At 36.1% G+C, this 19220-nt stretch overlaps 4 protein-coding genes, 1 long non-coding RNA gene and 1 other non-coding gene across 10 annotated transcripts; 2 read left to right on the top strand and 4 right to left on the bottom strand.

Moving 5' to 3' along the window:
* Window positions 1–244: 244 nt before the first annotated feature.
* LOC147925012 (small ribosomal subunit protein eS27y-like) lies at window positions 245–1371 on the bottom strand. The gene is made up of 4 exons (XM_087491845.1): window positions 1329–1371; window positions 990–1091; window positions 580–608; window positions 245–488 (listed from the first exon to the last, which is right to left on the bottom strand). The coding sequence occupies exons 1-4, from the start codon at window positions 1329–1331 to the stop codon at window positions 362–364; spliced, it is 261 nt and encodes an 86-aa protein (XP_087347971.1). The 5' UTR covers window positions 1332–1371; the 3' UTR covers window positions 245–361.
* Window positions 1372–2007: 636 nt separating this feature from the next.
* On the bottom strand, window positions 2008–2949 carry LOC104749229 (ubiquitin-related modifier 1 homolog 2-like). The gene is made up of 5 exons (XM_087490690.1): window positions 2928–2949; window positions 2781–2832; window positions 2432–2507; window positions 2234–2316; window positions 2008–2140 (listed from the first exon to the last, which is right to left on the bottom strand). The coding sequence occupies exons 1-5, from the start codon at window positions 2947–2949 to the stop codon at window positions 2023–2025; spliced, it is 351 nt and encodes a 116-aa protein (XP_087346816.1). The 3' UTR covers window positions 2008–2022.
* Window positions 2950–5465: 2516 nt separating this feature from the next.
* LOC104749228 (uncharacterized) lies at window positions 5466–7765 on the bottom strand. 4 transcript variants are annotated; one of them, XR_015585379.1, is made up of 10 exons: window positions 7666–7765; window positions 7471–7558; window positions 7344–7408; window positions 7192–7215; window positions 7009–7086; window positions 6695–6920; window positions 6407–6508; window positions 6278–6329; window positions 6101–6174; window positions 5466–6001 (listed from the first exon to the last, which is right to left on the bottom strand). It is a non-coding gene; the product is annotated as an uncharacterized LOC104749228 (long non-coding RNA). The 4 variants fall into 4 exon arrangements; XR_015585381.1 differs by lacking the exon at window positions 7666–7765 and having other exon boundaries at window positions 5466–5673; window positions 5950–6001; window positions 7471–7596; XR_015585378.1 differs by lacking the exon at window positions 7666–7765 and having other exon boundaries at window positions 7471–7596.
* A 2584-nt stretch (window positions 7766–10349) lies between these two features.
* On the top strand, window positions 10350–14246 carry LOC104749227 (phragmoplastin DRP1B-like). Its single transcript, XM_010470817.3, has 14 exons — window positions 10350–10577; window positions 10896–10959; window positions 11066–11170; window positions 11269–11373; window positions 11551–11601; window positions 11699–11760; window positions 11876–11966; window positions 12245–12309; window positions 12455–12649; window positions 12727–12846; window positions 12949–13019; window positions 13104–13380; window positions 13466–13834; window positions 13909–14246. The coding sequence occupies exons 1-14, from the start codon at window positions 10449–10451 to the stop codon at window positions 14035–14037; spliced, it is 1833 nt and encodes a 610-aa protein (XP_010469119.1). The 5' UTR covers window positions 10350–10448; the 3' UTR covers window positions 14038–14246.
* Window positions 14247–14329: 83 nt separating this feature from the next.
* On the bottom strand, window positions 14330–14402 carry TRNAA-CGC (transfer RNA alanine (anticodon CGC)). The gene has a single exon. It is a non-coding gene; the product is annotated as a tRNA-Ala (tRNA).
* Window positions 14403–14850: 448 nt separating this feature from the next.
* On the top strand, window positions 14851–17082 carry LOC104749226 (cytochrome b561 and DOMON domain-containing protein At3g61750-like). 2 transcript variants are annotated; one of them, XM_087491844.1, is made up of 4 exons: window positions 14851–15489; window positions 15581–15980; window positions 16135–16424; window positions 16514–17082. In XM_087491844.1, the coding sequence occupies exons 1-4, from the start codon at window positions 15283–15285 to the stop codon at window positions 16811–16813; spliced, it is 1197 nt and encodes a 398-aa protein (XP_087347970.1). In that variant the 5' UTR covers window positions 14851–15282; the 3' UTR covers window positions 16814–17082. The 2 variants fall into 2 exon arrangements, with proteins under 2 accessions (XP_087347970.1, XP_087347969.1); XM_087491843.1 differs by having other exon boundaries at window positions 14865–15489; window positions 16132–16424.
* The last annotated feature ends 2138 nt before the right edge of the window (window positions 17083–19220 follow it).

Genomic DNA, 19220 nt, shown 5'->3' with positions numbered 1-19220 from the left:
TCTGATTGAACTAGAGTCTTTACTTTCTGTTTCTTTTTTATTTTATTTTATTTACATATATATATATATATATAAATAAATGAACCATCATATTTTTCAAGAGATACACGCTGGAAAATAAATAAAATTATTTGTAGTAATAAGATTTTTTAGGAAATCATTTTTAGCTTTATAATCCATATGAAAGGCAAAAATTCATTATAATCATCAACTCGAATGAATGAAACAAGGTAACAAGAGGAGAAACACACAAAACTGATCGGTATCTAAAATAATAATTCATCAAAAAAAAAAGACAAGCAAGCTTAGCTTATGATAACTGATTCATTATGTTAAACTCTTTATCAATCTTCCTTGTAGATCAATTAACAAGCTTCCTGAAAGCGCATCCTTCTGAGAGCTTCGCCTTTCCTCCAGTAGGCTGGCATAGAACGTTCTGGCATTTTCCGCACACCACGACCGTCTGTGAGTGACTAAACACAGTCGTACTGCCATAATATAAAAACATAAAACTCATTAATAAGTCAACTATGTAACCGTTTCTATATATAAGGAAGAGAGATTGTTTTCAGATCTTACACGTTGAAGCAGCCTTCGCACCTCACATACTACAGTCAAAATCAAACAACAATATCAGAGTCCATAAAGAGAGAGAGAGAGAGTATATATATATATATATATATATATACAAAAATTGAACTATACGAATTCCAAACAGAGAGTTCAGGATTCTATAAAGAAGCAAAAGGCTTCAAATTCATTTACAAAGATTTAACACCATAAACTACAGTCAGAATACAAAAAAAGTTGTGTTGATAAACTTAAGACACACTCCAAACAAGGTCTAGATAGATCATCAAAACTAGGGATTTTGATTTAAAAAAAAATCAAATTCACAAACTCCATATATACTTGCAATTCTAATCACATGAGTATGGTTTCTATAAGTTCTAAAGAAAAAGAAAGGTTATACAAATCAGCATCAGTACCATGAAATAGGAATTGGGAGACTGAACAAGACGCTTGAGCTTATGCTTCCTCTTCTCAAGCTCAGCAGGAGGGTTAAGCAGATCGATATCGTTTTGAAGAACCTGTTACATATCAAAAAAAATATATAATTAATTTTGCAACAACTCAATATACAGTAATCACAAAACCACACTCTAGTTTAGCTAATTCCGTTTTAGAACCTAATAATATTGCCCTACGTGATGGAAAAAGAGAGGTCATGAATGACCCGAATATCACAAAAAGGATTCATATATTTTCTATAAACAATATTAAATCAGGACATGTAAATGGAGAGAATCAAGTGTGAAAGAACTAACCATCTTCGCAAGAATCTCAAGAGACGACGGCAACGATAGGCGAGAGAGATTTATATAAGGGGGTTACTCAATTGTTAGGGTTAACTTGGAGATCAAGCCATTTAGAAATCTTCTAGAATATACTAATGTACTAATGGGCCTAATAAATTAGGTTATTACATATGACCTAACATTACATTAGGGACCTTTTTTGGTCAATTAAAATCTACTAATGTACTAATGGGCCTAAACCATTAGGCCATGTAGAGATTTTGTACCAACACGATAATTGGACCTTTAGGGACCTATTTAGACTAAGGCTTTTTTACTTTCTCTTTAATTTTCATTTATTTAATACTTTACAAAAAAGAGAGACTCATCATTTTTTTAGAAAATCCAAAGAAAGTATTTTGTATAGTAAAATTATTTCTTCAACATATTTTTTATGTAATTATTTTAGGGTTTTTTTCTTTGACAATTAGTAATTATTTTTGTCAATCAATAAGATAATCTGTTCTCCTAATATTCTTTTGGTATGTAGAGGTTCATATTCCCTCAATTACAAATGATGTGGTTGCAGCATATGACTCAAAAATAACAATGAGCCAGAGATTATATTAAAGCTTTGTTAGGAATGTTGTTCATCACAAGTTGTTGGAAAAGAGCAGAATGAATCATTCTGAATGATTGCTGGCTTAATAATAATATCAATATTTCATTCACCGTGCAGAGTAGAAATGAAGACTACAACATCTTTATCTTCTAATGTTGTATCGAGCTGGCCGCTAAGCTCCCAGTCGCAGTCGTTAACCAGCACGAGAACTCCAGGCCTCCTGCATTTTATCATGGATCCCAAAACACCATTATTGTTATTAAACCTGCAGGGTTCTTGCTAGAAGAAAAAAAAAAAAAAAAGAAGCTGTTACACAGTATCGCCTTTCATGAACATTTCAGGTCTTTCCTTGATCAGATTGGTACGAACCCATGAAAGCAAATCCTTCATTGTCAACTATATATAAAACAGTGTAAAAAGAGAGAGAGACACCAGTGAGCAGCTTAGAAGAAACTCTTTGGTTGTTGGTATTTAAAAATCATCAAAAGAGAGAGAGAGACAACAAGCTTACGATATCTGATTCATTAGGGAAGTTGATGTTAACTTTATGAATCTTTACGGAGTCACAGAGCAATTCTAAACCTCCACTGCAGGATCAAGGATCAAGATTCAAGAAGCACATATGATTCATGTTATAAAACCAAATAGAAGAATCTCTCATTCACTATCAATTGATTCAAGAGCTGACCGGGATTGTCAATTCTAATTTCGCCCAATCCAAAAAAATCATTACTTTATAAATCAGTACTTAAAACAGAGAAACCATAATCGAAATCACTATATATATTTCATGAACTTCCCCGACCAATTTAACAGGGCACCATCAAGAAAGAATCAATCGAACGAGTAAAAAAGTGTACCCGAACTTTTCAGATTTTGGGCTCTTAAGGCCGCTGTTATAATGCCCATTACCTACCCAATCCGGAAATCAGGGCGATGACACAGAATCACAACCGTTTGTTTTTCAGCCTTAGAATCAAAGTCGACGGATGAGATTCAATCCGCACAACAATCTCCCATGTGACTCATGCCGCATGAACATGATGATAAAGCATGATGGTTAATATATGTTAAAAACATTATAATATATATATACATATACATATATATAGCTTCTTAATATAATTTGAATGGACGCATATTAGGCATATTAGCATATATTTTCACTAATAGATATAAGCATAATAATTGACTAACCTTAATTTATTTGAAAAGATCTATAATGATATAAAATTGTTGTACAATTTAAGAGGCTGAAAAACACCATTTAATTTCACTAAGGTTGAAAAATTTATTCAATCCATTCAACTTAAAATAAACAAATTATAAAATGTACAACTTGTTCATTCACATTTTTTTAAACTAATGGGTTTGTGTTTCGTCTGCCCTTGTTTTTGTGTTTTTTTTTGTGATCGGCTTTTTCATATGTAATTTTTTTTGTGTGGTTGTATTGAAGTGTAATTCTTGTGTATTTCGTCTGGCCATTTTTGGTTTTGTTTTTTATGTGTTTCGTTTAGCGATAATGCTTCACACTTACAATATTTTTTATGTGTTTCGTTAGAAATCGTTTGGCTTTTGGCAGTTAGGTAATTTTTTTTGTATGTTATAAGTCTAGCGCTCATCGTGAGACATCGTCGGGCGGTTTTGTCGTGTGTGTGTGTGTGTGCTTCGGCTAGAGCGTTCGTTTCATGTCCGTCCGTTTTAATCATTTTGTGTGTTTTCGTCTTTCGTTTGTCTTACGCGTGCACATGTATATTTTATGCATGCGACACATTCACACTCTACACATACATCTATATGTTGCATGCGACACATTCGCACCCTATACATACATCTATATTTTATGCATGTGACACATTCACACTCTACACATACATCTATATTTTATGCATGCGACACATTCACACTCTACACATACATCTATATGTAGATGCATGCGACACATTCGCACCCTATACATACATCGATATTTTATGCATGTGACGCACCCTATACATACATCTATATTATGCATCATAATTCATACATTCACACCCTAGACATACATGTATATACATCTTTTCATAAGAAAAATCATATGTTGCATTTACATACACAGTCGGATAGTCGGATAGTCGGATTTAACTTCAAAAGGCTGGCCAACAGAAGATGGGAAGCTCTCGGACAAACACAGTCACTTTGCATTATAGACACACCCTCTGCAAAATCAAAATCAATCTTCATTACTTCAATCTTTATTTAATTTCCGCTTGTCAACAAATGATGTCCGGTACAAAAAATCCAGCAAAAATAAAAAGGAAAACACTAAAACCAATCTTTCTTTGTTTTCTCACAAAAATTATAAACCCATTCTACGTTTTTTAGACAAACATATATATTGACGTAAAAAAAACAGAGAGCTTCAAGATATAATTGATTTCACACCACTGAAGTCATGACTCAAGATAGCATGCTATATATATAATTAACGACACACATATATAAATCAGTTTACTAAAAGATGTGTATATCTAAAGAACAACAGTTTATTTGATAGATTCTCATCACTAAAGTTAAAGGCAACAAGGTATATAAATGGATTCTAAAACCATAGCATTTGAAATTTTGGTTGAACTCCGTGAACAAAATATTTGGAAGATAACGAACAGGGGTAATTAACAGAGACTATTTTACCTGTAAGATGACGATGATGCCTTTGTGTTTGCTTTTCTCTCGGATGTTGAGATATATAAGATAAGTTGAGTTGAGAACAACAGAACAAAGAGAATAATAAACAGAGTGTATTTGACATTTGTAAGTAAAGAACCGAATAAGCGGATTAAGATTTCTGCCCGAAGAAAGAGTATTTATAGACTGGAGTATTTTAACTTTTTCAACAAAAATATTTAAATTGAAACGGTCAAAAAATGTTACCGTTTCACAACGTTCATATTTTCCTACTCTCAGGTCAAATCAAAACGTTTTTAAACAACATGGGAAATCGTAAACGCACTCAAGTTAAAAATTAATTCGTTTTCGTTTTCTGTCGATCTTTTGTATAATTCAAATATTTAAAATGTTACCGTTTCACAAGTTTTATACTTTTTCTACCCTTCAAAAGGTTGGAACATTTGGGGAAATCACAAGCGCACCAGCTCTCAAGATAATTTTTTTTCTATCAAGATAAGTCTTTTACTAATTAATTCCCCTAATAGAAAGTCTTTTTACTACTAATAGTCACGCAATAGTAATATTTGAACACCGAAGATCCTCCACCTTGCTCGTAGTGTTGTTGAGACGTACATACATATATATCATATACGTATTTCATAATCAAATTTGTATTATAGAACCATAACTTTATATTTTTCTTCGTTAGAAAAGGTAGAAATAGTGATTATTGCGAACCCAGTGTGTAAGAAATATCCAACGTCGCAATCCGATAGATAATTTGAATGAATTGGTTGCGATGAAAAACCAGTTGAACCGGCCATGACCATCGAATTTGACAATAGAAAGTTAATTTATATTTAATTTGTAATAACAGACACGTACACTATATACACTTTGACGAAAGGGCATTAGTTCTCTCTTTTTTATTAGTTTTTTAGGACTGAAAGACGGGTTTTTAAAAGATCCACTAATCACAAAAACATTAGAAGTGATACACACGTATCCTTATTATCAATGAAACAACACACTGTATCCAAGTCTGCTCAACACCTCAATGAGGTTTGTGTCCTCTGTTCATAACTCTAATCTGATGCAGGCACACTGTAGCGTAAATCTGAGGTTATGTGTGTTTCAGGTGGATACAGTTAAGGAGCCAAATTAGACAATGGGGATGAGATGATACACTTTTTGGTTTCTCTTAACTCGAATTCCAATTTTCTGGCTAATTCGTTAAAAGTAAAAGATTTTGATCGAATAACCGGTTTGATACTTTTTGATAGTTGGACAGTTAAATTATTTGTCGTTCAATGCCTTCTGATGATTTTTTTTTTCCTTTTTTCTTTATTTACTCATTGTGTAAGTAAAATATAGATATACCTGAGAGCAGATGCCACGACTCCTTCAAACACCAAAGAGAACGGTGTAGTACCTACAAAACGCACAACATTAGGTATTTGTGAGTACTACCTTCAGGCGAAATACTATCTTCAGGCGAAATGTTACTTTAAAAGAGATATATGCTTCTTACCTTGCTTCGGTTCGACCATAGTAGTCCAGCAAGACCCCACTGTGAGCATCAACACTTGGTCACGGGTTCTTCACCTATAACAAGCCATCATAGCATTCTCAAGCCTTGTCATACTTTCAACGTAATCCATTACAAGAAACGATCCCCCTGTTATACTAGAAATGATAGAGATACTACCTTTCCAAGCTCGGTGAGAACAGGGTGGCACAACTTCGTAAAGCTTTGACACCTACAGAGTAGGAAGGATTTGTAAGCCACTGATAGAATTTTGAGAGCAAAACAAAACAGAAGGAAAAAAGAAAGTACCAGCTGGAAAACAGGGTCATCAGGTAAATGCTTCTAGGCAAAAACTCTCTTTGCCCTTCGATCAGTTTTGCGCAGAACATGGTGTCCATATCCTGGAACAACCTGCAGATAAATCATGACGAGTTCAACAGAGATATTTAGTAGACTCCTCGTAACATTACAACATTAACTAGAAGTAGGGAAAAAGAATCTCTTATAGCTTGAAGCTGCAATGCAAAAGATAAAATGAGCATTGAGATGAAAGAGAAAGAGAGACTGAGACAAAGAGAGAGTAAAAAACGGAATTACCCATTCAATGCACCACCTGAGAGCACACAAAATGAAAGTCCCTTAATCGGTCAAGTCTTGGCTTGGCTTGAACAGCTTGTAGCTATCAACCATGGAGAGACCACGATTGAGATTCCTTGCAGAAAAAAAAAACAGAACGCACAAGTATTTGATGTGATTTGATTAAGTTTAGATGAAATGTCTGAGAGAGGATCCTCTCACCGCCACGTACATTGTAGTCAAGCATCTGTAAAGAGAGGCACCAAATCAGCAGAAACGAAATGATCAAAGATTCTGATTCAAATTAAAAATGAAAGTGATTCGAGGGAATATACTCATTCAAGCCACTGGCAGGAGTCGTGCGTGAATTCAAATTAAGGATCTTGAAGCAGGTCAGAGCAATACTCGTTTCCCTGCAGTTAGTGAGACAATCAACAGATGAAAAACACCTATTACAAGAGAGAAACGTGAGATCACATTTGGGTGTCAGAATACTAAACTACACCACTTTAGTATACCTTTTTGTTCACAGGGCTACAAGCCTCCAATCATTATTTTGCAGGAAAACAGAGGCATATTAGATGGCATGAAAGCAAGTGCTCTATGCATACAAACAACTTTTCTAGGGGTGAAAAGAAGCATAATACATAATACTTGATTAAAAACTTACGGTGAAGCTATTGAAGATGTTTATGGATGTTGGTTAGCCCTTTCCATTGCTTGAAGATTAAATTCCTGCAACAGTAAGAAATGAGATCCTTGCAGATTCATTAAGCTATGAGTTTGTTAAAGCAGACCTGAATATGTTAGGCTATTGACTGATGAATGTGCCCGAGACTCATTTAGCAACGTTTTCATGCATGCTAGGCCATTCAAAGTCCCATCCTGTACGGCATCAAAACATAATGCATAAGATCCACTAAAGTTTATTTCTCTTTCTGTTATATAATTTTTTTTAGAAAGAGATGATTGCAGTAAAGAGTTCTTTTTACCTCTGCACCAGCAGCGAGCACACGGATTGAACGCAAAAGCCAACAGTTGTCCTGCAAGATCAAAACAAAATGCATAAGATTTACTAAAGTTTCATTCTCTCTCTGTCATTTAAAAAAAAGAGAGAGATGATTGCACCAAAGGGATCTTTTTACCTCTGCACAAACAGCGAGCACACGGATTGAACGCAAGAGCCAGCTGTTGTCCTGCAACATCAAAACAAAATGCATAATTAAGATCCACTAAAGTTACTTTCTCTCTCTGTCATTTAAATAAAAAAGAAAAGAGATGATTGCATCAAAGTGTTCGTTTTACCTCTGCACCAGCAACAGCAAGCACACGGATTAAACGCAAGAGGCAATTGTTGTCCTGCTACATCCCTTGTAACTTTCTCACAACTCCAAACCATAAAATCCAGAGACACAATAATTAATCTCAATTTTACATACAGAAAATTCAAACTGATTAATGAGTAGTGGAAATCGAATAAGAGAACTCACCAGCTCAACAGTTTGGCAATGCGCAAATAATACTTGGTTATGAAACTTGTCCATTCTTCAAAACCATCTCGAATCAGCTGCTGCTGCTGCACAATATAAGAGAATTAGATGAAACATGGTTGGCTGCAGTGTAATAAGTGAATTTCACAAATAATTAACCCTAAGTAATCAAGTATCACAGGCTGTTCATATATATTAAGTACGAAAAAGGGCAACTCAATTCTTTGAGAAATCATTTAAGATAGGAACCTTTACCTGGCCAGAAACATGAGCGACTGGAATGTCAAAGTTGCCCATAGACTGTCCGGATTATGATGATTTACCGCATGATTCGTAAAGGTGTTCTTATCTAGGCTTTTATGTGTCGTTTCTGTCTTTTGTGTTCGTAAAAAAAAAACAGAGACTTTGAGCTATGATGATGAAGGGCTATGGATCTGGTTGTTTTGTTTAACCTTTTAATGTTTCGTGCTTTAAATGTTTCTTATCTAGCTTTTTTGTTTGTAGTTTCTCATGGCTATGGACTTGATCAAATCTCGAGGATCTTCAATGGTAGTGAGTTTTGTTTAAGCTGTCTTTTATGTGTCGTTTCTGTCTTTTGTGTTTTAAGGAGAAAAAGGAGATTGCTTGTATATCAAAGACTTGATCTTTTTCTTGTTTTGTGTTTTGTACTTTCTCCTCTTTGCAATGAAAACCCATTCGGACTAATCTTTGAAAACCCATTCGGACTAATCTTCTTTTTCATCTTATTTACAGTGATCTCGTCCCGTCGTAATGGTGGTGAACTCGGACGTATCGGTGGGTGCTTTGGTGGTAATGTTTATGCTTTCTCTGTTTCGTTTTTTTTGTCGTGTTTTGAGAAGAAAATCAGAGATTTAAGCTCCTTTAATCTTCTTTTTTGTTTTTAGTGTCTCGGATGATCCCGATCTCCCATGGACTTGAACCGATCTCCCATGGTAATGATTACCTTTGAAAACCTTAAAAACAGAGATTTAGAGCAAATCCAATGGTGCAACTGGACAATCGTTACTCAGAAAAAAAAATATACATATTTTAATTATATGACAACATTTTAATTTTTTATTAAAATTTGACCACTACTAAAGAGACACATGTACATATAGGTAAAGAACCGGTTCTCAAATAAGCAATTTGAGTATTCTCCTATATTCTCTCTCTTACTTTTTAAATATTTTTTCTTTTCTTTTTTTATAAGAAATTGGTTGAGGAACGACCACTGGATTTGCTCTTAATTAAGGGCTATGGATTTGGTGGTTTTGTTGAAGAGACTTTAAGTGTTTGGTTATATATATCAAAGACTTGATCTTTTTGTTTTGTTTTGTGTGTTTGTAGTTTCTTCATCGATGATGATGAAGAGGGGCTACTCGTACCATGGTGGACATGATGAACTCCCGATCTCGCATAAGGTAAATTAAGCAATCACTTAACAATAAAAAAAGAAAAATAATAATAGAACCATCTTTACTAACCTAAAATGAATTAACATAACTAATATAACAATCTGCGCATATGCACCGGATATTACCTAATAAATAACTAAATACAACCTCCATTTTGTGCCCTGACTTTTTCAATAGACAATAGGAGTTAGCTATTTCCTTCATTCTTTTTTTTTTATATATATTATCACGGAACCCACCACTATAAAATGAAATCAAGGTTGTATATATGATCATCTAATAAACAATGCAAATCTACTAACTAAACTAAAAATAATAAGTGTCTCATGTTATTAAAATATATATTATACCAAAACAAACAAGCCAGCCCACACAAATTCTTTTAGTCCAATTACTTTCAAACAATATATATGAAGTCGTCGGATTTTTGTGCGACACTTGTATTATATTTTTCTTTTACATGTTTTTTTCTTCTAAATTTTTTAGAGAAATTGGCAGAAATAACAAAGAAAAAAACTATAATTCACTATCTAATGTCTCTAACCATAAAAGATCATATACTCTATAATATATATATATATATTAATGACAATTCTAACTTCTTGCCAAATTAATCTTAAAGCCAAAATCATATACTCAAAGCATGAGTTTTTTCTGCTAATAATTATGGGCCTTGGTCCTTCGTATCAGGTTTGACTATTCAACGGGGGTATTTTGGGTATTATGAATCATTGGCTTATATATATATATTTCTGAGGGAAAAATAATATTCAACGGTCTTCTCGCGGTTATATATCTTGTGGCGTTCTCTTCTCCTCCTCGTACGGTACGGACCCCGCCGGAGACAGCTTATTTGGTTATTTCGTTATGGAGAGTTTGATTGCGCTTGTGAACAAGATACAGCGAGCTTGTACGGCTCTGGGAGATCACGGCGAAGGTAGCTCCCTCCCAACTCTCTGGGACTCATTGCCTGCAATCGCCGTCGTCGGTGGTCAGGTTTGGATCTCTTTCCCATGATTTCTTTGATGAATTCTTGAATCGGTGATTCTTTAGATCTTAGGCATTGCCTCCTCGGTTCCGTACACCGGTACACGTACATTTTGGGTTTCAGTGCCACGAAATAATCTGATCTCATTTGGGGTTATCCTCTACTATCTTCCCCTTGAATGAATCGTTGATTGATTTGATTTAATCCAAAATCATGATCTGAGACCAATGTGAATTTTTTGATCCTTTTAATTCAATTTAGTGAGATCTTTTTGCTTTTTAATGCAATGTGTGTAACCAATCCAATTGATTTGATGGGAATTGTAGAGTTCTGGAAAGTCTTCAGTGCTAGAGAGCGTTGTAGGAAAAGACTTTCTACCTCGTGGAGCTGGTAAGCTTGTTTAGATTTATATATATCAACAGATCAAAAATGTATATTGATTCATCTCATGATATACTCTAGTTACTTAGAACAACAAACAATGTCTTCCATGTAGGGATTGTTACACGTAGACCTCTTGTCCTGCAGCTTCATAGAATTGATGAAGGCAAAGAGTATGCTAAGTTTATGCATCTTCCCAAGAAGAAGTTCTCCGATTTTGGTATATTTCTTGTTTGAGAAGAGATGCTCTTTATTTTGCAATATCTTATTTATTATTAGGTGCACATATTCATTTCTTCTTTCTTGGTATATATGTAGCTGCTGTGAGGCAGGAGATCTCGGACGAGACAGATCGTGAAACTGGTCGCAGCAGCAAAGTGATATCTACAGTTCCAATTCATCTCAGTATCTTCTCTCCCAATGGTAAGAGAAGCAATTCTACTTCCTACATTTGCATCAAGAAAGTAAATTAAACATGCTTTAGGAGTCCCAGATCTTGTACACAGGGTCTGAAATCCTTCCAAATTTATGTTTTCTACCATCTTTCCCATTTATCTTCCAGTCCCATACTTGACAATTTTGTTTCCTTAATGTTTGTAGTTGTGAATTTGACACTTGTCGATCTTCCTGGGCTGACAAAGGTAGCTGTTGGTAAGTGAGCTAGTCTTTGTCTTCTCATGATATCCCACAACCCAAGTCCTCTTTATTGACAAACATTAATGAAAAATTGGTGCCATTGCTGTTCTAGATGGTCAGCCTGAAAGCATTGTTCAAGACATCGAGAACATGGTCAGATCGTTTATTGAGAAGGTAACTATTATTTGTGTGTAGCAGAATACAACTGTAGAATAATGATGCTTTCCTATTCTCTAAGGGTTGTGTGTTCAAGCAAAGTAACGAAGATTGATCATTCATTTTTTGACAGCCCAACTGCATCATACTAGCTATTTCCCCTGCAAATCAGGATCTTGCTACATCTGATGCCATTAAGATCTCTCGTGAAGTTGATCCAAAAGGTGCCGGATTCTTCCCTCTTTATATTTTGATACAACTGCTCTCTGAATTCACTTCGAGTTCTTTTTTCTGTGGTTATAAGCGACTGGGACATAGTAAATATGGTTTAAGTTCTATGGCGCTTTGTATATATGATTGAGTTGCGTGGTCGGTGCCTAGTGGTAATCTTATTATGAAATTATCTATAGTAAACGAAGACGATGATCCTTGCAACGAATATATCTTGATATTATTTTGAATTGATTGATTCATGTTGCTTCGTTGTACTTGCTGTTCTCAGGAGACAGGACTTTTGGAGTTTTAACTAAAATTGATCTCATGGACCAAGGCACTAATGCTGTTGATGTAAGTTTCTATTCAGACAACAATTTATCTTTGAGTGCAATATGAAAAAGACACAATGAAGATTAAATATGAGAATCTCACTAAATAGTGGTGAGTAAATATTTAACTGTCCCTAAATTTTTCTATATATGTTTGGAGATTTCAGATACTTGAAGGAAGGGGATACAAATTAAGATATCCTTGGGTTGGTGTTGTAAACCGGTCTCAAGCTGACATCAATAAAAGTGTTGATATGATTGCTGCTCGTCGGCGTGAACGTGATTACTTCCAGTCTAGCTCCGAATACAGACATTTAACTGAGAGAATGGGTTCAGAATATTTAGGAAAAATGCTCTCTAAGGTATATAGTTTCTGTATATGAAGCTTCTAACATAAAATATTTGGTAGTTGCTCTAAAACTAGCTATACCTTTTTCAGCATTTAGAAGTTGTTATCAAGTCGAGAATCCCAGGACTTCAGTCTCTTATCACAAAGACAATCTCTGAGTTAGAGACAGAGCTAAGCCGTCTTGGCAAGCCTGTAGCAGCTGATGCTGGTGTAAGGATCTTATATCTTTAGGAATTTTTTTGCTTTTCATTCTACGGAATCTTCTCTCATTTCAATTCCCTCCTTTGTTAATACTCATTCTCTTGAATGCAGGGAAAACTTTATATGATCATGGAAATTTGCCGTGCCTTTGATCAAACTTTTAAAGAACACCTCGATGGCACGTAAGTCACCCGCATGTTTCTGGATTGTTTCTAATGCAATTTTCTGGCTTTATGATTACCAATTTACCACTAACAACCTCACAGGCGCTCAGGTGGTGAAAAGATAAATTCTGTGTTCGACAATCAATTCCCAGCTGCCATCAAAAGGCTGCAATTCGACAAACATCTCTCCATGGAAAATGTACGGAAGCTGATCACTGAAGCTGATGGATATCAACCGCATCTCATAGCTCCTGAACAAGGATATCGCCGTCTCATAGAATCATGCTTAGTCTCCATTAGAGGCCCTGCTGAAGCAGCTGTCGATGCGGTTCATTCTATTCTCAAGGATCTTATCCACAAATCCATAGGCGAAACATCTGTAAGAATATCTCTTTCAGGTCTCAACAGAGTTCAAAATGATAATCACTTTTGACCCATGATTATCTGTTTCAACATCACGACAGGAACTGAAACAATATCCAACGCTTAGAGTGGAAGTATCAGGTGCAGCCGTGGATTCATTGGATCGAATGAGAGATGAGAGCAGGAAAGCAACTCTGTTACTAGTGGACATGGAGTCTGGTTACCTAACGGTCGAGTTCTTCAGGAAACTCCCACAAGACTCTGAAAAAGGTGGGAATCCGACACATTCCATATTCGACAGATACAACGATGCTTATCTCCGAAGAATCGGTTCGAATGTGTTGTCTTATGTGAACATGGTCTGCGCTGGGTTGAGAAACTCCATTCCGAAATCCATTGTTTACTGTCAAGTCCGTGAAGCAAAACGATGCCTTCTTGACTTCTTCTTCACCGAACTTGGCCAGAAAGAGGTAAACAACAGCCGTTATGAGCAATTTGACAATTGTATTAACATATGAGTAAAATGGTTTGGTGTTGAAAATAGATGAGCAAATTGTCGAAATTGTTGGATGAGGATCCTGCGGTTCAGCAGCGAAGAACTTCAATTGCAAAGAGGCTGGAGTTGTATAGAAGTGCTCAGACGGATATTGAAGCAGTTGCTTGGTCCAAGTAGAGAGGCCTCTTTATTTCAGTCTTCACACTCCATTTTTTTGTTTCATTTAGGATACGTTTCCTTCTTCATTTTTTTCTCTTTTTGTCTTTTTATTTTTTGTTGGAATTGACATTGATTCTGAATAAGTTTTGTAAGAGGAGGATAACTGGGGCAGGAGTATGGTTGATCAAATTATTATTACAAAAATAAATAGATGTGAAGCTCTCCTAGTCTCCTGTTTCAATCAACCGCGAGAACTAGACAAGAAGAATTATGAATTATGAGGCGGTCAAAAAACAAAACACAAAAATTGTGGAGATGCGGGGAATCGAACCCCGTGCCTCTCGCATGCGAAGCGAGCGCTCTACCATATGAGCTACATCCCCATGTTGTCTTATGTTCCGGTATAATTTAAACATATATCTATATTTTCTGTTCCGTTACTCCAATAGGTTTGATTGTTTGAATATGTTTAAATTCTTTTGCATGCGAAAAAAGATAACTTGTCACCAAATAATAAATATTTTTTTTGTTTGTGTGATTGGTACTCATTGAAGCTGTAAAGGTTCGTACCACAATAATGAAAGTTTAAAAAATTAAAGTAAAGAAAGAACTTGGGGTTAATTGGTGACTTTGTTTCTAAGTTCTGTTCCAATATCTCCTCCCATGAAAAAAAGAAAAGAAGAAAAGATGATGTTGATGAGCGTGGCACCATCCTGACCAAATATACCTAATGAGTAATGATTCAGATTAAGACTAGTCCACTTCCCACTTGGTCCAGTTTACGACCATATTCTCTCTCCCATCTCTGCCTTCTTCTTCTTCCCCTCAAATAAGCAAAGTTAAAAAAAAAAAAAAAAAAAAAAAAAAAAGAGAACTCCAGATTCTTAAAAAGTATTTTCATATAATTTCTCAACCACAAATAGCAATTGACAATTGTTTTAACTGGCAAAAAGCAATTATTTCATCGCATCTCTTGGTATATTTTAAATTTTTGTCGGTTTTTGTGACTGGGGGGACATAAATTGTCCGATACTTAACCAGTGAAACATCAACTCCAGTATCTCTCTCAAAATCCAATCGAAGGAGCTAGCTGATTTAAAAACAATTTGATGATTATGATTGATCGCCATCTTCAACCACTTTCACCACCAAACTCTCAATCACTCTTCTTCTTCCTCTTCAAGCAACCAACACCAAAACACACCCTCCACATCGTACCTCACTCCACGCTTGCTCCTATTCGCCTCTGCTTCGATTCCTACCATGAGAGCCTTCTTAGGGTTTTACATCCTCTGTCTCTTTATCGGACAAGATCTTCCCTTTCTAGTCGCAGATGACGTCAATGCCATAAACGACTCTAACCAGAATCTCTGTTTTGCTAACCGATTATCTGATTTTCTCCCACCACCGTACAGCAATATCTCCGATAACATGCCATGTACTCCTCTTTGGAACACGTTCGTCTTACGGGTAAAACATTACCATAACACATTTTGATTTTTACTTTCTTTGCTTTTCAAACCAATCCATGATTTTGATTTCTAATGTCTCTGTTTTGCAGTACTCAGAAAGCAGAGACAATGTGATGACGATCATAGTATCAGCTTTATACGCAACCGGATGGGTTGGGATAGGATTCTCGAAAGACGGGAGAATGGTTGGATCAAGCGCGATGATCGGGTGGATTTCGAAAAAGGGTCACGCCAAAATCATACAATACTATCTCCAAGGAACGGAGAGAGACCAAGTTGTGCCGGATCAAGGAGAATTGCAACTACAAAAAGTGCCTCCTGTGGTGGCTCTTCACGGAGCAATGATTTACTTGGCTTTTCAGGTTAAGTTCGCCGTTAGAGTTCCTCGTAGAGCTGTCATTCTAGCGTTTAGCACCGCTTATCCTTCCAAGCTAGGCCGTTTGACTAAGCACGATGATAAAACTACAGTCATCGTCGATTTCTCCAAAGGTATATATGCAAAACACTAAAAATGTTGTGACACTAATGTTTTACGTGCAAGCTTTTATAACGTTAATGTCCATAATACTAGTCTAGACAAGTTAAAACACAGGGGACGATCCAATACTTAGTGTGTCTTGTGTGTTCTTGGTCTGTGCAGCAGCGAGTGGAGCAACCTCTACAAAGACGACGACTTCTACGGAGAAGACAAAGCATGGAGTAATGGCGATACTCGGATGGGGTTTCTTACTTCCCGTAGGGGCAATCCTGGCGAGATATCTTAGACATAAAGACCCTCTTTGGTACTATCTACATATCGGTTTACAGTTTACGGGGTTTATCTTCGGTTTAGCCGCTGTTATTCTTGGGATTCAGCTTTACAATAGGATCCATCCGAATATACCTGCACATCGAGGCATTGGGATCTTTCTTCTAGTCCTTAGCATTCTTCAGGTTTGAGAAGTCTTTCGAGTTTAAGAAGAATCCGTCCAAATAAGGGTTTTAAGTTTTGGCTGAAACATATATGGGGTTCTATTTTGTAGGTTTTGGCTTTCTTTGCACGGCCACAGAAAGAGACGAAGATGAGGAGATATTGGAATTGGTATCATCATTGGATTGGGAGAATCTCTCTCTTTTTTGGAGCAGTGAACATTGTTCTTGGGATTCGAATGGCGAATAACGGAGGAGATGGATGGAAAATTGGATATGGATTTGTGTTGTCATTGACGTTACTTGCTTTTGTTGTTCTTGAAATATTAAGGATCCGTGGCTCCATTGGTTCACCATCTTCTCACACCCCTCCCTCTTTTGAGGCACATCCAAGTTCTTCTACTAGTGTCTGATTCAAGATCATCTGTTTTTGTCATTGATTTGTTTCTTGTACATATATAAAGGCACTTTCTTTTTGTTTGGATTTATTGGCTAAAGTCATTGAATTTTATAGTCGATAAGTGATTTTTGTTTTTGTTTCTCTTTTGGCGGCCATAGTATGATTGTTTATTTTATAAGGTTTGTTTCTTTTTGGATCTTAATTTGTTCTCATTTAAGATGTAAGTTGAGCTCTGAAGGTTGTTGTGTCCTGAAAAGTGAAAACATATAGTTTTATTCTCTATTTTCTTGAATGGGAAGTTTGTACAAATGAATAGACGTTAATAACATTATGGATGGAAGCCCTAAACGATTAACATATGTATTGTCCATTTTTGTTCAAATACAAATTTAGTATCCACTTCAAATTGTATTATTAATCATAATTGTATATAGTACTAAATTTTTTGTGGAAGACAAATATTTTTTTTTTATTTCCGACACACAAAAAAAGTTATGTTTCATTTTTTATATCTTATGAGATGACTTTTTTTCTTTCTTTTATTATTTTCAGAATCGAAACTATTTGCAAAAAATAAATTTATCAAATATCGAAATTGAAAACAAAGACTACACGGATTTTAAAATTTCAACTTGCAGTATCGTGTAAAAAGATGAGAAACTTTGATTATGAGATAAACACAAATCTCACATGTTTATATAACCTCAATTAATAAAAAGGAAAAAATAAACTTAATCTTTAAAAAACAACCTAATTAATTACTAAAAGAAAAAACATAGGTCCAACATGCTTTTTGAGTTTTTCTCATAATTTAGAAAAGTTATTTTAGTGAAGCGCCACGTCGGATAAAATGAAAAGGAAGTTTTCGACTTGGCGCTCTTGTAGACCTGAAAATTTCGTAGTCTTCCCTTCGTCCCCAATTGTAATACCCCGACCCTGAAAACCCGTACACGGACGTACCAGACTATAAAAATTTCTTAAGACCTATAAAACTCTACTCGTTTGTATAACAAGGCATGACAGCGGATATGTAAAGCTTAAAAATAACTTAAAAATACGCATTCATTAATATAGCGGTTCGAATTATCGTTAACAATAATCTTAAATCCATACATGAGAACAATGAAATCCTTAAGAACAAACACCATAAATAAAACTACACAAAGCCACCATCATTTTCCTCCCTTGCCTCCGTCACACGAGCTGGTTAGCCATTATAATCCTGGTCATCGGACCTAGCCTTTCCTACGTCCATTAAAAGGAGGCGTTAGTGGAGCGGTCATCCCGTCATACTAGGCTCAGTTCAACGATCTCAAACTAACACATGGTATATTCCAATCAAGTCACACAAGTCAACCAATTCACATCGGATAGTTGCCTAAGTCGTTTAGACCAACCACCATTCATATTGCAATAAAACCTATTAACCATCAATCAAGACAAGCAATTAACGAGATTAAATAAACCGCAGGTCAAGAGAATCAACCATGGAACTCGGCCACAGTCACGCACTCACCTTCGGTATCTACCTAAGGTATTGAACTCTCGGTTCCTATATCCAAATCTGATCCCGCTTCTACACGGACAGATCAACATCGTTAATATCCGATGTAACCCATAACCATCGACAAATCAAGGTGGAAGGACACTTACGGTTCCTTTTCTCAACTTAGACTTAGGATCTTTCGGTTTAAGCTTCGATGGAACTCTTCTCTTTCTCTTGCGGCGGCTCTCGGATGCGTTATGTGAAACTAGAGAATTTCTTAAGGGTTCCATCCCTTATATAGGGTCGACTAAACCGCCCTAAGTTGCCTTAGAACGATAAGCCTTATCGTCCCCTAGCTTCCCTTATTTCTCGCATCTATCCTTATCCGATCACCTTGTCTTTTCTGCGAGTTTCCATTTCTCACGGGTTTCCTTCCCGTGAGTTGGCTTAAATCTTCGCAAGATTACCAAGTCCCCGGGCCATCCATCGGCCCATAGTCTAATCGATCCATCCTCGTCCATCGGCCTGATCCATCGTTCACCGATGCAAACATTTCCGGATAGTCTACTTCACTATCACTATCACTAGGACTTTCACTCCTAATTCTACTCGGACTAAGTACCGAAACCTCTCTCTTCTTTATTCAGCAACTTACAGGCCTGTACCATCTAAACCGAAGATCCCCTTTCTTCAGTTCAAACATCTGTTCGCTACTTCAGTAGTCTCGAACTCTCCATTTCCATCCAATCCCCTTAACCTATCGAGTTCTATCGTCGGATTCTCCCGTCACTGATTTCCGCATTCTCTTGGCATTTCTCGATACCAAGTATCGACATTCCTCGATACCAAGTATCGGCATTCCTCGATACCAAGTATCGGCATTTCTCGGCACTGACTATCGGTACTTCTCGATACTATCACTCCCAATACTGAC

The sequence above is a fragment of the Camelina sativa genome, chromosome 16 (genome assembly GCF_030686135.1).
Source record: "Camelina sativa cultivar CO46 ecotype springtype chromosome 16, ASM3068613v1".
Lineage (NCBI taxonomy): Eukaryota > Viridiplantae > Streptophyta > Magnoliopsida > Brassicales > Brassicaceae > Camelina > Camelina sativa.
The sequence above is the reverse complement of the archived record's forward strand: the minus strand, read 5'-3'. Positions and strand labels throughout refer to the sequence as shown.